Source organism: Pseudopipra pipra, chromosome 5, assembly GCF_036250125.1.
Source record: "Pseudopipra pipra isolate bDixPip1 chromosome 5, bDixPip1.hap1, whole genome shotgun sequence".
NCBI lineage: Eukaryota > Metazoa > Chordata > Aves > Passeriformes > Pipridae > Pseudopipra > Pseudopipra pipra.
This window is the reverse complement of record NC_087553.1, coordinates 5,958,438-5,974,809: the sequence shown is the minus strand read 5'-3', so window position 1 is coordinate 5,974,809 and position 16,372 is coordinate 5,958,438. Positions and strand designations below refer to the sequence as shown.

At 35.8% G+C, this 16,372-nt stretch overlaps 1 protein-coding gene across 8 annotated transcripts in view; it reads right to left on the bottom strand.

The window, feature by feature from the left end:
* The window catches only part of CCDC91 (coiled-coil domain containing 91), a 119,591-nt gene that overhangs the window by 78,951 nt on the left and 24,268 nt on the right, over positions 1-16,372 (bottom strand). For all 8 annotated transcript variants that reach the window (XM_064654271.1, XM_064654276.1, XM_064654273.1 and 5 more), the window contains exons 2-6: positions 11,960-12,002; positions 11,758-11,836; positions 7,311-7,468; positions 4,294-4,482; positions 1,835-1,936 (exon numbers count right to left, since the gene is read on the bottom strand). In XM_064654271.1, coding sequence (XP_064510341.1) covers positions 1,835-1,936; positions 4,294-4,482; positions 7,311-7,468; positions 11,758-11,836; positions 11,960-11,989 — 558 coding nt within the window. In that variant the 5' untranslated portion in view covers positions 11,990-12,002. The remainder of the gene's footprint in view (positions 1-1,834; positions 1,937-4,293; positions 4,483-7,310; positions 7,469-11,757; positions 11,837-11,959; positions 12,003-16,372) is intronic.

Sequence of the window (16,372 nt, the reverse complement as noted above, 5' to 3'; positions counted from 1 at the left end):
CTGAAAACAAAATTGTCATCCTTGACTGAGGCAGAAATCAGTAGAAAAAGATGAAAAAAAAATTACTGGCTTAGTTGACAAAGATTAATGAAATCTTCTCTCAGAACTAAGCATAATAAATTCACAGAAAAGAAAAGAGTCTTATCTAAATATGAGACCTTGTTAAAAATGCAATTAACTGACTGGCTCTATTACCTCCAAAGCAGCTTTTGAGAATTCCCTTTGTCACAAGTGCTGGAAGTCAGTTAATTAGTAAATATAAAGGTGAATGAAATAATGAATGTTCATGTAAAAGCCAGTTAGAACCATCTCCTGAGGCCTTTGTTTTATTCATTATACTCAAATATTAACATAGCAATTTAATTTAAAAAGAATTAAGTCAGTGCACACCTACAGCTTTGGATGCCAAAATCAGTTCTGTTGGAAACCTTATCCTGAGAGTTCCCAAAGCCATGCCAGAGTCACCACTGCAGTCTGCTTTTAAGCTTTTCAAGTCAACAGCACTAATATCCAGCTGTTTCTACTGGGAAAGGAAAAGCCAGCAAGACAGACATCTGTTCTAGGGAGCTGCCAGATCTGCTCAGTGTGTGGCCACAGGTGCTGACCCTCGTGTTGCAGGAGCCAAAGCAGCAAGACAAAAGAAACTTCAAGCTGTACTAAAAGAAGACATCCAATATTCAGGTCTCATGAAAGCAACTTTAACAGTCAGCTCTCAGAAGCATGACTAACTTTCCTGCTCTGATTTGATTCTGTCTGTATCCAGAAGGCAACAAGAGGAAGTGCTTGAGCATTTCTACAGAGTAAATTAAAGGTTATGACTCTTTTATTGATGTTTTTGAAAACTGTAGTACCTGACTGAAAGAGTTATGACAGACTGATACTTGTAAACCTCAGTAACATTTCCACTATTTAAGTACTTCTGCTCGAAGAGCAGAGTAAAAGCATTAAAACATCAAATCCACTATTGTTCATGATGATCAAAAACATTAGCCAGTATCAGCAGGTTTTTAAGCAAAATCAGGAGGTTTTTAAGCAAACCTTACTTTTATATCATAGCTAAGCAAACATTTCTTTCTGTAAGATGTTACACATAAAAAATGAAAAATCAGTACTACATGATTTTATTACTGTAAATCCTAAGATGTACTGCCACCAGGAATTCAATACAAATTACTAGAGCAACCCAAAAGTAGAAAAAGGAAACAATGCAGTAGCAATTAAAAACCATCCCCAGCAGCAAAAAAAGTTAAGTGAAGCTGAATTACCAACAGAAACTTCTGAAATGTTGAAATTTTGTTTGACCTGCTATAACACTGGGAGATGACTGAAAATTTCAATGGAAAATCTGTCTTGTATGTGAGATTTCACACATGTATTTAATGAATGATTGTTAACTTTAACAATGGAAGCAATTTTAATTACATTGTCTAGCATCTAATGATACTTTACAGGTTTTTATTATGCAACACAAACTGGTCCATATTCAGGTTAGGTTACGCATCACAAATAATTGGCTACTTCAGAACACCCTAAGTCATGCTGTTAAACACATTCATCATACAAAGTGTTTTTCTTTTCATCCATTTTATGAAATATATCATAAGAAGGATGAGTGATCCCAGTTACAATAATGTACTTAGGCAAGAGAGGTTTTAAACCTGTATTCCCAGTAATGCCAAGAATCAGACTCTGATCTTAAAACCTTAGAAATTCTTTAAATTCAAAGGGCTTTGAAGCAGGCCTATAGATACTTAAAAAATATTTGCTGGACATAAACATACTCTATATAAAACCCCCTAAAAAACAAAGTAAGATACTACAAGAAAGAAATTACCTGGAGTGTCTTGTAATGATCTTGATGTGGTACTTTTTCTTTTTTTTCCTTCAGGAAATCCATTTCTAAAACACTATGTTTTTCCAGCAAATATTCTAATTCCTATAATATTTGAAAAATAAAATACATGAAATTACAAACATTTGAGGATTGTGAAAACACAGATTCAGTTAATAATTCCAACTAATTTAATTTCTGAAGTGCTATGACACTTTATATCGTAATTTACACAGAGATTAAAGGTTGTGCAAGAAAACTCTCACTGCAGTTTTTAGATTGAGACAATATTTTAAAGAAGTTTAAGGCATTTAAAAGCCAAGGCATGTCCTATGTATGAGGAATGTCCTGTGGGAAGTGGTCAAGGTCACTGGGATTGTCTGGGAGAGAAGGAGATTAAGGGGTGTCCTCCTCGCTCTCCACAGCTTCCTGAGGAGAGGAGGTGGAGAGGGAGGTGCTGGTCTCTTCTCCCTGGTATCCAGTGACAGGATGTATGGGAATGGCTCAAAGTGGCATCAGGTGAGTTTTAGACTGAACACTGTGAAGCATTTCTTTACCAACAGGCGGCCAAGCACTGGAACAGGGTTCCAGAGATGTGGTCAGTGCCCCAGGCCTGTAAATGTTTCAGAGGCATTTGGACAACGCCCTCAATAACTTTTGGTCAGCCCTGAAGGGTTCAGGCAGCTGGACCTGTTGTTATAGATCCCTTCCCATTGCAACTATTCTATTCTAGTCCAATTATTTCCACATTTTTAGTATCTTGCTCTGTCTTTCTGCACTTGAAAAACAGCATATTAAATGTACTGTTAGTAAATGTTTTCACTAAAAAGGCAGAAATCCTATGGCATACACAGATCTCTAGCTACATCTCCAACATTAATAAAATCTTAAATATCCTGGCATCTTGCAGAGAGCCAATCTGGAAGCCTGCCCAACATGAACCAAGAGAGAGGAAGGAGAATAACACTGCTGACAATAAACTTCAAAATTGTTCACTATACAAAGAGCTAAAGATTTTTTATTTTTCCTTAATGCAGTCGTTGTTCCCACTAAACTCATTCCTATTATATATAAGTTGTTGGCACCCTTTCAATTGCTCCAGAACAACTTCTTGAAGCTGTGCAGGAAGCCAGTATAGAAACAAACGACCTGCCAGGTCACAGCAAAGCTATTCAAACAAAGGCAGAACTGAGAGGGTCATAAGTAGGACACAAAGAGCAGGTCTGCTTAGTTCAACCCTGCTTTGGGACAAAATCATAAAAACAGTTCAAGAGATTATAAGTCTCTGATTCCACTGTAGAGATAGAAACAGATTATGGAATACCTCTTCAATTCAGCGTTTAGCTCTCAACCTATCTCCTCTTACAGTCTGTATTCATCCTTCCCTCCCAACTTCCCTCTATACACTTAATTCCTAGCAAAACCAGCCCATTGCAGTCCTCCTCATCTTTGGCTCCAGTTCCTCAACCTCACTGTCGTTTCCAACAAGCTGTTTCCTCCTTCCACAGCAAACCTTGAGAGCTATCAAGAAACAGAGCTATCAAGAACGGCAGAAACTAAACTCACTCTCCCATGCCTCAGTGACCTTTTGCCAACTCAGATGTGTCAGACATAACACTGCTTGGTGCTCTTATTATATTCCTGTTGGAAGGAATATGAAGAATTTAGCTACCAGAGCTCCCAGAAAAAAAAAAAAAAAAAACACAAAACAAAACCACATGGCTCCATGCTAAGAACACTTGTCCGTTTTTTTTCTTTTATTTTTTTATCCCTCAAAAAAAAAATAAAATCTTGAAAATTTAGAAAAATTTAGCCTAAAATAGACACCAGACATGAAAAAAAAGGAAGTCCTATGTTCAGTTCTGGCCAGTCTCTGGAGCGTGTCCAGGGACAGGCAACGGAGCTGGGGAAGGGTCTGGAGCACAAGTCCTGTGAGGAGCAGCTGAGGGAGCTGGGGGGGCTTAGCCTGGAGAAAAGGAGGGTTGGAGGGACCTTCTCACTCTCTGCAACTCCCTGACAGGAGGATGTAGCCAGGTGGGGGTCAGGCTCTGCTCCCAGGGAACAAGTGACAGGATGAGAGGAAACGTCCTCAAGCTGTGCCAGGGGAGGTTCAGGTTGGACATTAAGAAGAATTTCCTCACGGAAAGGGTGGTCATGCATTGGAAGGGGTTGTCCAGGGGGGTGATGGCATCACCATCCCTGGAGCTGGTAAAGGAACAACTGGCACTCAGTGCTCTGGTCTAGTTGACAAGGTGGTGTTTGGTTAAAGGTTGGACTCGATGATCTTGGAGGTCTTTTCCAACTTTAATAATTCTATGATTACATGATTCTAAATTGGGTCAATTTCTCTGGATTTTGGCTAATTTCTACCAAAAAATGAATTTCATATCTCTGCCAGCTCCAACCATATTTTAATCCTAGACAAATGCCAACTGTTCTAATTAAAAAAAAACTATTCATACCTTTTTAATTTTCAATTTTTCTTCTTCAGCACTGCAAAGCTTGATTTCTAGGTTTGCAACAGCTTGTTGAAGGCAGCTCTTCGCTTCATTTGTTCTCTGTGTCTCAGCATCAATCAAAGCAGTGGTTGATGTAACTAAAGTCTTGCCTTCAATTACATTTGAAGAGGCGACTGGAATATCTGCTTGAATCTAATTCACAGGAGAAAAGTGAGTAATCTCAGTACATCAGGTTTACAGGGAAACAAACTCTCCTTGGATAAGTCACTCCATGCTTTCACCCAATGCAGGCTGCAAACAGCAGTCACAGAAAGGGAATAAAAGGTTTTTTTAATTTCATCTTGAGGACAGATTAACAAAATAAGAGTAATTGGGAGATGTTTACAACATTTAGTTAATGCTATTTCAGTAAAATGTAGAAGCACAAGAACTGAAACAGAGGTTTCTAGAATCCACAATGTAAACCAGATGAAACGCTGATAATAAGCCTATATTTTCAGAAAAGCACAAAATAAATTAGGTGAGGTTCAAAATACTTTGTGGTATAATTAAAAAAAAGCCAGTGCTTTTTTTTTTTTTCCTCTTAAAAAAAATAATAAAAAGGAGGGGGCAAAAACTTGTTTATTTTGCAGCCAAGGAACTTCAAAGGAAAAAGCTGGTAAATTAATTCAGCTACCACTTTTTCAACAATTTGAAAGCCAAACACACTTGAGATTTGGATAAGGGTGGTGAAAGGAACATCTCAATGTGTTTATTAAAGAGAGGTTTGATTGATCTGATTTAATCCACTTCCCTAACACCTTTTATCCCACTCAGATAATGTATTGACTTTTCAATAAATAACTATCTCTCAAATAATTCAAAGAAAGTAACAAACAAAAACAGCTGAGATCTTGACTGCACAGAAACAAATAAGAAACTGCAGTTTGTGCTCTGAATTCTCCTTGGCAAAGAAAAGCCAAATGTGCTAATTCTATTTCTGAGTCCTAAAGATTAGAGTTTGGCATCGCCAAAAATTGTGAGCGTAGAACCTAAAATGGTGAAGCTTTTTTATTACATGAAACCTCAAGAGGCCCTGGAGATACAGATATAAAAGAATACAGTTCTCCTAACATTCCCCTTGAACAGGTCTAAGAATATTTTATTATAATTTTATGCCCACCGTTTTCCTTCTTGTTTAATCCTAAGTGCAAAGTCTGATCTCTAAAATAATGTTAAAGGACATGCTCTCAACTCCTTTTCTCCCTTTAGTAAAACTTATTAATATATTTTTTAGTCTGTACTATTTCCTGCACTAAAGAGAGACTTTATGGAACCATAGGTGTGTCAGTAGCTGAACAGAACAAGACAAGAAAAACTGAAACATGGCCTACAACTAGAATTTATACAAATACTTAGTCAGAAGTAAAAAAGTGTATTTCTTATTTTTCTGTAAGATTACCCAAGTAAGTTAATTTTTAGTTTTAAAAAATAAATCTTAGTATTCTGGAATATCCCAAGTGCTCTTTCCAGAGAACACAAAAGCTAAAATTGCTGGCCAAGCTCAAAGAAGAGAGGATGCAGGTTATTCACTGTTAGCCAAAATCAAAAAGGGTAGGACTAGGACCTGTGGTGGCTAAAGGAAAGCATATCTTGGTCATTCTACCAGTAATAGAAATTTACTGATCCAAACTCTGTCAGAGAGGCAGAAGAAGAGCCTACAACACAGAAAATTACTGTGGCTGGTATCAGTCAAAAAAAATAAAATAAACACTCCTCCCTCTCAAGAAAAAAATCGACAACTTTTGGATTTCTAAGAAAATTTCTTTGACATCATTTGCATCTGGGCACATGTCTTTGCTTTTTATAGGCCTTCCTCAGAACATTAGGCTGGGAACAAATACAAAACAGTAACTAATTCATTCCTAAGACTGGACGATTGGAGCTGTACTAGCCACAGTCTTTCTGGAAATGTAAACATACAGATGCTCCTCAAAGGAAAAAAAAAAAAGACTCAGTTTAAGCAAAACAAATATTTTGTACAAGTTCTCTGTATAGTTCTAAAGAAATGCTTATAGATGGTCAGACAATGGAAATCTGACTTAACGGTGAAATTGAGTTTTCATCATGAGTAGCCCTAGACTTGATGAGACTACTTGAAGAATAAGAAACAAAGGAAGGTTTGCAAACTAGCCCAAAGTATTGATTAGTTCACAATGAGGCAGAAGCACTTTCTAATTCAAGTATGTACTACTATGCATCCTGAAACAAGTTTATAATCAATAAACTTGTTCAAATAGGTGCCACTGCAATCAGTGGCAATGAAAGATTCACTTGAGAGGGTAAATCTATATAATTCTCATCTGCAGCAATCCAGCATTCCTCTGCTAATCTCCAGGCAAAACTTTTTTTTTCCCTTCCGTGCTCATCTAATAGTTTAGTCAAAAGATAAACTTTTACCCCTAACAAAGATAATTTTTCAGCAGTAGTGCAGCCACAAGGAGAGATTAAGATTGCACAACTAGGACAATGTCAGATCACACAAAAAAATATTTAAAAAACAACTTTAAAAGTAATGGGGGAAAAATAAATTAAAATAAATTAAAATAAATTTAATTATAAGTAAGTAAAGATTAAATGTTAATTTTCTCTAATCTTAAAGTCACAAGAAAATATACAAGTATGGCATATATGTACAGCTATAATCTTTACAGTTTTAACAGGAACAAACTTTTTTGAAAGAACCTTCCTAGTATTGTTTCCTATATGCATGCCTAGCACTATCAGCATGCCTGTAAGTTTTAATAACTCTAACACACTTGTCTCTCTTACAGTTCATACCAAAGTACAGTGCAGTGTCTCCCAGTTGTAGGTCTTATAAACAATTTTAAAATTATTTTACTTCAAAGTCTTCATCACAGAAATCCAAGGAGCTTTTGCCCTTAGAAGGCATTTCAACCTAAATGTGCACAGAAAAGAAACAATGCTAACATATTAAATATGTCAGTTCCCATACTGAAGCTCAAAAGTTGTGGGTTTACCTGTTCTTCAAGAACAGCTGGATTTATCACACTGTTGGCTGTTTGAACAGCTGTTGCCACATTATCACTTGATAAAATGAATGAGTCAGAAGGAGCCAGGCAGGAAGAAGGCACAGAATGCTCCAGAAGAACATCAGGAGATCTATGGACTTCAGGTACTAGAAATAGAAAGCACACACAATATGAAGAAGCACTCAAAAATTAACTGTTTCTGGAGTCTGTGCAACAAGTGTAGTCATACTAATGTAATGTTATGTACCTCATATAATCTAATTGCACTGAAGAATAATTCCATACAAAGTGCCTGTGGTTTTGAGTAGTATCAACTTGAGGACATTCAAAATCATAGTCACCCTAAATTTAGACTTGTAATTTACACAGAGGTTTTAGAAGACAACTGCTATCAAAAGGATCCATTTCAACTTTGTTTCTTTCAATTCACACAACCTTTCAGCTTCAGCATGATCTTTAATCAGTCTAAGTCAAGTGTAAAAACCATGCTTACAGTTTCCTAAGTTTCATAAATTCTGAAGTTAAAAAATCCTCAACTGTCTTAGAAGACACAAACAAACCAAGACACACTTAAAAAAAACTTACCAAGACACATGATAAAGCAGTTTTATATGTTATAAGATATAAAAAGATAACGAGGTAAATAACTCTCTAGCTAATAAAACTTCAGTGGAATTAATACTGGACTTAGAGCTCTTCCATACCAATTTCCAGTTATGCCATAAAAATCCTGAACAGTGGATCATCATTATCAACCCAGCACAACAGAAACTTGAGCGCTCTTATGAAGGACATAAACTAAATTGACTAAATAAACAGAAAGGAGAACAGAAAGCTTGGCATACATTTTTAATTTAACAGTCCTGCAAACTTTGATATGTTCAGCTACAGGTGTGCCTTTGCAGAGGGCAAAAACAGTATATGCAATTGTTTTAGGAAAAGCAGCTCACATCATCAATACAACTCTGGTAAAATGTAGAAGATGCCACTAGCCCGGACAAGGCTCAACCTCCCCATATCACTGTTGAATGCTGCACAAGTACACAGCACAAACATTGGCCTAAAGGACAATTCAAAAGGACACATCAATCTGTGGATCCAGTCCCATCTTCTTTACTCTCCAATTCTAGGATTCAGGTATAACATAGAGGAACATGCAAACCTCGCCTACCAAAAAGAAAGAAAATGGACTGTGAGGCAGAAAAATACGAGTATGCTAATTGCAGTGATAGTAGATTGGGACAGATGGCTAAAAAAAAAAAAAAAAAAAAACACCAAAAAAACCCCCAAAAAATCACAGTGCAGCAGAAAATGGAAACTTGGCTGAAAGGCCTAGAGGACAGTACAGCAAACAGAAGAGGAACCAATTTCAGTAACCAGGACCAAAAACCAGATCTGGGACACAACTGCACCTTTAACAGAAAACTCTTCCTCAGAATTGGAAATGGGACTTTTTCAGCTTCCTTTATGCACTATATCAGTAAAACTCCCCTCCCAATCCAAATGTCTGCTTTTAAAGGCAGCTTCTCATAACAATTACCTACTCCGTTAGTTCAAGTGGCAGTGAAGTGACATAGATAATCTTTTTGTTTCTAAACAAACATTAAAGTCTCTGTTTTATGCTATCATTTAATATCCTGAATCTCAATTTTAAATCAATCCCCATCTGATGGAAAAACAACTAAAATAATGTACCAGGCAATTTCTCACTGAGCAGGCAAGCGATTCTCTTACTAAAACTGTCAACTCACATGGAAACCTGACAGGACATTGTTCCTTTGGATGTCAGTGTTCACCCTTTAGTGAGGATCACCATAGCTCAGGCATAGTTCACATATAAATAATTTATCACAAAAGTAAAAACAGAAACTGAGACTGGGTACATATGAAAAATGGAGACTCACTGAAATTAAAACTTTTGGTATTCACATATTTTGGGGTATCCAATACTAGACATAAGACTACATTTTTCAGGTAATAATCTGGAATCTTCTACAATCAAATTGAGCTTTCAGGGATTCTAGTTATAGGAATGAATGCTTGGCAACTTGACGGGAAAAAAAAAGAAACAAAATCTCCACCTCTTAACTTGTCAAAATGAAGCCTAGGAAATGAGGAGCAACAACTGGTGACCACCTCTGAACATTGGGGTTTCAAATTTTAAACTAAATACATGACCTTGCAGAAGACAAGAAAAGGTGGCAACTCTCCATGGTATCAATCAAACATCTTTTTTACAAATCCTTCTTTTCATTTTTCAGCAATGTTAAATATTTGTAAATTAGACATTCCTAGAATTACACGTGCTACGGCTGTAATTCAAGCTCTCTTAATTCGTTCCTCTTGTGTATATACTGGTGAATTGCATTAGCATTTTAGTACAGCTCAAAATTCGCTTATAGAGATGACCCCTAAGTCATTCCTGCTCACCACACCTTAGTTACCAAAATGGAACAGTTTCACAACCCCTGAAACAAAAACTTGCCTCTGATGAAACTACCTGATTGACTCCAACAGCTACTGAGAGCTCAAGCCCACAGGACCAGGCTAACACCCCTCTGAAACAACACTCCTGAAGCACATCCAACATGGATATTGGGTTTTCAGAACCACTTAAAGGATCCTCTCCTCTTCAGTGCTGCTCCACTGCTGTGACACACAGTCATTCTGATCATAACAACAAAATACTCTTACACAGTACCCTCCCCTGGTGTGATGTATCTCCTCTAACTTCTTCAGTAAGCAAGTCAAAGTCTGATAGTCCTGAGGAAATTCCAAATAAACTTATTGTTCATTGGTCAAACTGGCCTTAGAAATAATCTCTGATTTCTGCCTGCACACTGAGAAATACTGCCACAGGCTTCAGTGCTTTGGTTTATAACTTAGAAACATCAGATATGTAGGAAAGTCATGAGATGAGTAATGTACTCCTCTTCCAGAGAGCTCACAACATCTTGTGTGTATATAATGGCATCACACCTCGAATTTATCAAAATCATCTCAATGGCACCATAATACATTCGAATTTTTCAGCAAACCTTACCGAGAAATTTCTGGGGTAAGACAAGAACATCTCATATATAAATAGCTTGGGCAGACAATTCAGTTATTTCTGTTACTAAAAACATTAATTTACAAGTCAATGCCTAAGAAGCATTTCGACCAAGACTATTAAAATCTTGCCTCTTGCAATAAATTAAATTATTCACAGCAACATTTGCATGAAAAAGTCATCTAAAGATTTTGCAGTAATAAAATATTCTGAATAAAGGTGTTTCTCTTTTAATTTTGATAAACTTAAAATACCTTGGTATAACTTACCTTAAGACTTCTCTGTCACTTACAATCATACAAAAAACTTTTGTGTTAGTACAAATAATTTGAATTCTACACACCTTATAAGATTTAAAATAGACTTCATGAGGCAGACACTGCACAGTTATATTGGATTTAATTTACTAAGCACATCCAAATATGCTATTGAATTTAAGAAGTAATAATAGTCAAAATGACAAGATGAATAATAAAGCTATTTGAAAAAATATAGTTTCATCATTATATGTTTTCCTTTATTTCAATGACACATAAAGGTAATTATTCTGTGACGGATGAAAGCCAGTAGTGCCAGAAATAAATCAATAAAAACATTCTATGAACATGACTTATGAAGAACTCATATTGAGAAAAATTCGTGCCTTACTTTGTTTAATTTATTCTGCATAATAATGCAATAGCAGGCACAAATCTTTAGTTCCTGAACAAATAATAAACTGTGTTGGTTTTCACCCTAATGCTGCTAAAGTGATGTTTCTCTTTGTGAAAACAGCAAAATCTAGACCACAACAAAATCAACTGCCAATCAGTAACATCTCCTCAATCTTCTAGTTCTACTGATATTGTACATCAGTGAACTTACATTAATTTCTTAAAATCCATATGGGCCACAGGCATTTGTATAAATTAATACAAGTATCTCCATAATGTTTCTACTTCTTCTTGAGATAAAGGTTATGTAATATATTTTTTAACTTTATAAACTGCTTAAGTAAAAAAGACGATTCTCATCCATCCCTCCTTCCCCAAAGAACGTAGAAGACTCTATCATAGCCCTATTTTCAAGTTTACTTTTTGGGTTTTTTTCCACAATTTGCAACAGATCTTCCACACACCAAAGTAAAGGATATCCTTTGAATAAAGAAGATCTGTTTCTTTTCAGCTGGATAAACTGTACTTCTCTTTCATTCCTCAAGAAAACTTTACTTTGAGAAATGCAGCTTCCCAAAATAATTATTCAGGAACATTCTCATGCTCAACTTTTCACTTCTGGCTATTCTTTTATTGTGTATACACACCCTTCTGGCCACTAGTTTTTACAGTGAATACATAAGAACAGCAATACAATATTAAGATTTTTTTACAGTGATTTTATCAATACCTGTAGGAAATGCTGCCCAAGCAATAGCAGGGGATGTGGTCTGCTTTTCACCATTTCCAAACTCATAACTCTCTGCTGCCTAGGAACAAGAAGAAATTATTAGAAAAATTTTACAAAACATTTACAATCATTTACAATCAATTTCCATATAAATAGTTAAAAATAAGCTTCATTTCAAAATAAAGAAATTCAAATAACATACCTCAAATCCTCCAAAGTCATCATCATCCATCTTTCAACTGGTACTAGAATATAGAAGAAATGTTGATTTAAAAAGAGGAAAAAAAAAACATTATGTTGCTATATTGCCTTTACTTGTAAAATAGCAATAAAAGCTTTGCAAAACCAAAAGTATGGTGTTAATTTTAAAGGACAGACTTGGGTAAAACAAGTCAGTGTGATCAAACCCTAAAAGCCCAGCAGTATGAAGCAATAGAGGGTTCCACACAGCAGGAAAGTGGGTATATTTCACTGGCCACTCCTGTAAGAGAGATGTGCTGATTTTATGATCAACCAGCAGCCAAAAGACAAAATTACTTATTTATTTGTACTTCAGTAACATGACAGATGAAAAAAGACCTTCACTTGGATCCAATTGCTACCTTGCTCATCTATATGCTTTGCATAACCACCTCATCATCCACTCATTTAGAAGTGAATACAATCCTTCACCTCATCTCCACACATTACCTGAAGTCTTCATAATTTACAAGTCGTACAACACACCAAGGGACCTAAATAAGAACTTTTTCACACAGAGGATGCAAGGGCTAGAACTGGAAGATCTCAGTTAAGAAGCTTTTTTTTTTTTTAAATGATCAAGTTAAATGCAAAAAAATGGGTATTTTATGATAGAATTTGACTGTCTTCAAGGGTAAACATAAGCAGTGCCCACTGTCAAACATCTTTTGAAAGCAAAAATGAAGGAAAAGCTTTTTAATATAAGAAAATAGAAAGATGGTCCTTTAAAAGCTATATCTATTGATCTCAAGTACAGCAGTAAAGTTCCCAGGACCTCAACAAATGGTACTAAAATCAGCAAATATTCTAGTTTGGATATATATTTAAAAAAAAAAATGTCTAGGAAGTAGGATTCTGACCACCAGATTCCAAAATCAAGGGTTATCTTCATTCATGATGAAGACAACCCGATTTAATGCAAATATGATCTATCGTGTATCTTGTATAATTTTGTGTTTCTGATTTAAAATATAAAAATATTTTCCATTGTGAAGTTGCTTTTCCAAATCAGCATTGTGATTAAATCCAAAAAGATTTCCTGCCTTTCCCATCTCTTCTTAGCTGTCTGGCAACATCAGAACAAACTGCAACTTGGAAAAAGACTGTGGTGAATTTCTGGAAATTCTTCTGCTACCACAGAGGTCCTTCCCTAGGTTTCATGGAGTGTCTGATTTAGATTTTACAAACTGATCAGCATTTTTGACTTGTAGCCCTGAATTCTGTGGCATTTTGATATATTTATAGTCAAATTGCAGTTCCTTTTACAAAAATGCGGGCTAAGTTACTCAGCTAATGAAAGTAACTCAAGATATACAAAGCTTTTCAAAGAAAGGTATTATATATTTAACTATACACTTATATATATATATATATATATATATATATATAAAATTCGGATATGTGAATGAAGGATGATCCAAAAAACCTTTATGGTCTTTACAGAATGTTAAAATGTTTATAAAACTAATTGACTTCAGTTAAAGCAGACTATGGGCTGAATAAACTTTTATTACTAAGAAAACACATGCTCAGAAACAGAAGAATTCAAAGGATCTGGAGGAAATCTCCAAATGGATGTATTAGAATGCCAGAAGGGGACACTTTCAGTTCACATCCACTGCTGAAATTCACTACCAAGACTGATTTCAATTCAAACATCTTCCAAAGCTTAACTAATTAATTCCCGAGTTCTCACTGATGAACTTAGAAGGCTTCGGGGTGACCCAACTGTGGCCTTCCAGGACCTGAAGGGAGCCCACAAGAAACATGGAGAGAGACTATTTGCAAGGGCCTGAGTGACAGGACAAGGGGGAATGGCTTCAAACTGACAGAGAAGAGGTTTAGATTGGATATTAGGAAGAAATTCTTCCCTGTGAGGGTGGGGAGGCCCTGTCACAAGTTGCCCAGAGAAGCTGTGGCTGCCCCACCCCTGGAAGTGTCCAAGGCCAGGTTGGATGGGGCTCTGAGCAACCTGGGACAGTGGAAGGTGTCCTTGCCCATTGCTAGGAGTTGAAATTAGATGATCTTTCAGGTCACTTCCAACCCAATCCATTCTACAATTCGATGAAAAATCATCACTATCACTGTGTTAGCAGACAGATTTGGTCAAATTAAAGAAAAGTATTGTTCAATACTCACATGTGGTATAAAAGTTAAGAATCCTTTTAGGGACTAACAAGGAATTTTTGGCTTTGTGTTGGTTGAATTTTGTGCTGGTAAATTTTTCAAGAGAGAAAGAAGGTAGTTGGGTGTTTTTCCCATCAATGTTAAGGTTAATTGGTCAAACATTCATGCACTCCATTAACACTCAGAACTTTAACATATAACTCAGAAAAACAGCACTTGGGTACACAAATGATAGTGATGGAAGTTGTACAAGCAGAACATGACTGCTGAAGCAGACAGCAATGCACAAGCTGAGAATGTCAATGTATTCATGTCACCTACCACTAAATACCACCCAAACCAGGCTGGTGATTTATATAATTACTGCAAAACACAGTGTTCAAGTAGCAATCAGAGCAGTCAGGTGGAGAAAGTGAGCCTTTAGAAAGGTAAACAGGTACTTTATCTATACACTATCTATACTTTATCTTACAGGCTCTACACAAAGTTCCTTCAAAGCACATTTTCTCCACAATGCGCAAGAGACATTATCCCCATCATCTCAGAACTGGTTATGTCTCAACCAGAGAAAATACATTCAGCACTGTGTTTTAAAAACACAAACTGGAGCAAGTTTAGAGGAGTACAACAGGAATCAAAGCAATTTTGGAAAGGTATGCTAAGATAGAGAGACTTCGAAAATTTTTTTGAAGGAAAAAATATAAAATATGAAAAATTATGTTCTAAGAAGTGATTAACTATTTTGATTTTTTTTTTCAAATACAACACTGACGTAAGGCAACAAAGGACAGCAAGCCCTGTAAGCAAACTATATGTTAAATACTTGTGAGGATTTCCATTTCCTCTACAAGAAAATTTAGAAGAACCTGTGTATAAATAAAACAGAAATTTTGATACAGAAAAAGGATGTAGGGCAGAAGAAAAACTGGAGAACAACCTGTTACTGAATCAATCATCTTTTTTATTGCATTTCAAACAAAGTTTTCATAAGTCTGGTAATAATCCCAAGGCTATTTTGACATCAGATTACCTTACTCCACAAATTTTAAACACAGACTTTTCATGGCTGTAACAACATGATTAATTTATTAATTATTCCACCAATCACTTAAATGGAACAAAAGAGAAACAGGTTCCAATCAAGTCTCTGTAGTATCAATGGTGTTTTCACACCTAACTGTTAATCCTCCAATTTCCAGTTCTTCAGAAATCCCACAGGAATTCTAGACTAAGGGATTCTCAACCAGTTAGGTTATAAATGTTATACATACACAAATAGCAAAAATTAATTCATGTACACACACCTCTGATTTCAAAGACAAAGCTCAGTTTCTACTCTACCAAAATGAAATCTTGATTTGAAATCAAAAAATACTAGAATCTGGCAAAGTTAGCAAGTATCACAAATATGCAAGCAGCAGATTAGGATAGAATGCATGGATTAAATCCTGAGGGATGTTAATACAAGGCATTTCAAAAACTCAAAGGTTGAAGTGTTCTCTCTATAGAGTGTTAGCGCAACAGTTCTTACTAGAAGATGTCTTTCCAAAATTATGATACCTTCTTGCATAAAAAGGGTGCCATCTGTGAGGAGAAGGGAAAAGGGCCACACCAATGTTAAAAGAACTGTTTTGAAAAAAAGTTGAATCAAGCCTATTTTTAAATAGGATGCTTTCAGAGCCCTCAAAAGCACATGTGCATTTAGACCTAAAAAATATTTGCATAATTAATTATAAATTTAACATGATAAATTTAAAAATCCTGAAAATACAACCAAATACATAATTTCTCTATTCTACCCCTTATTCTCATGATGGAAATGCATTTCTGATATGAATAAATAACAGAACTAGCCTAACACCACACTGCAACAATTTTAGGAGCAAGTTCTTTTAATCAATCGTCTATTCCAAAATGGGTAATCAGACTTTTCTTTCCTCACAAACTTGGAACATTATTTGTGGCACTGGAATAGGAAAGAATACATTAAGTGCTGACAATCTTCAGGATTTAAAAAATAACAGAAGAAGACAAAACAACCCACACAGTCTTACCATAACTAAATGTGGTCTCTTGAAATATGCCTGATACTGGAATTAAGTAACTGTAAAATTGGGCAACAAGAAGTCAACCTCAAAATTACAGAGTCAGAAATTCTGGTTGGAAAAGGCACAGTAGGTCATCCAGCCCAGGTCATTTTCAAAACATTACAGTTCTCAGACAGTTGTGTCCAAAAACACTCGAGATC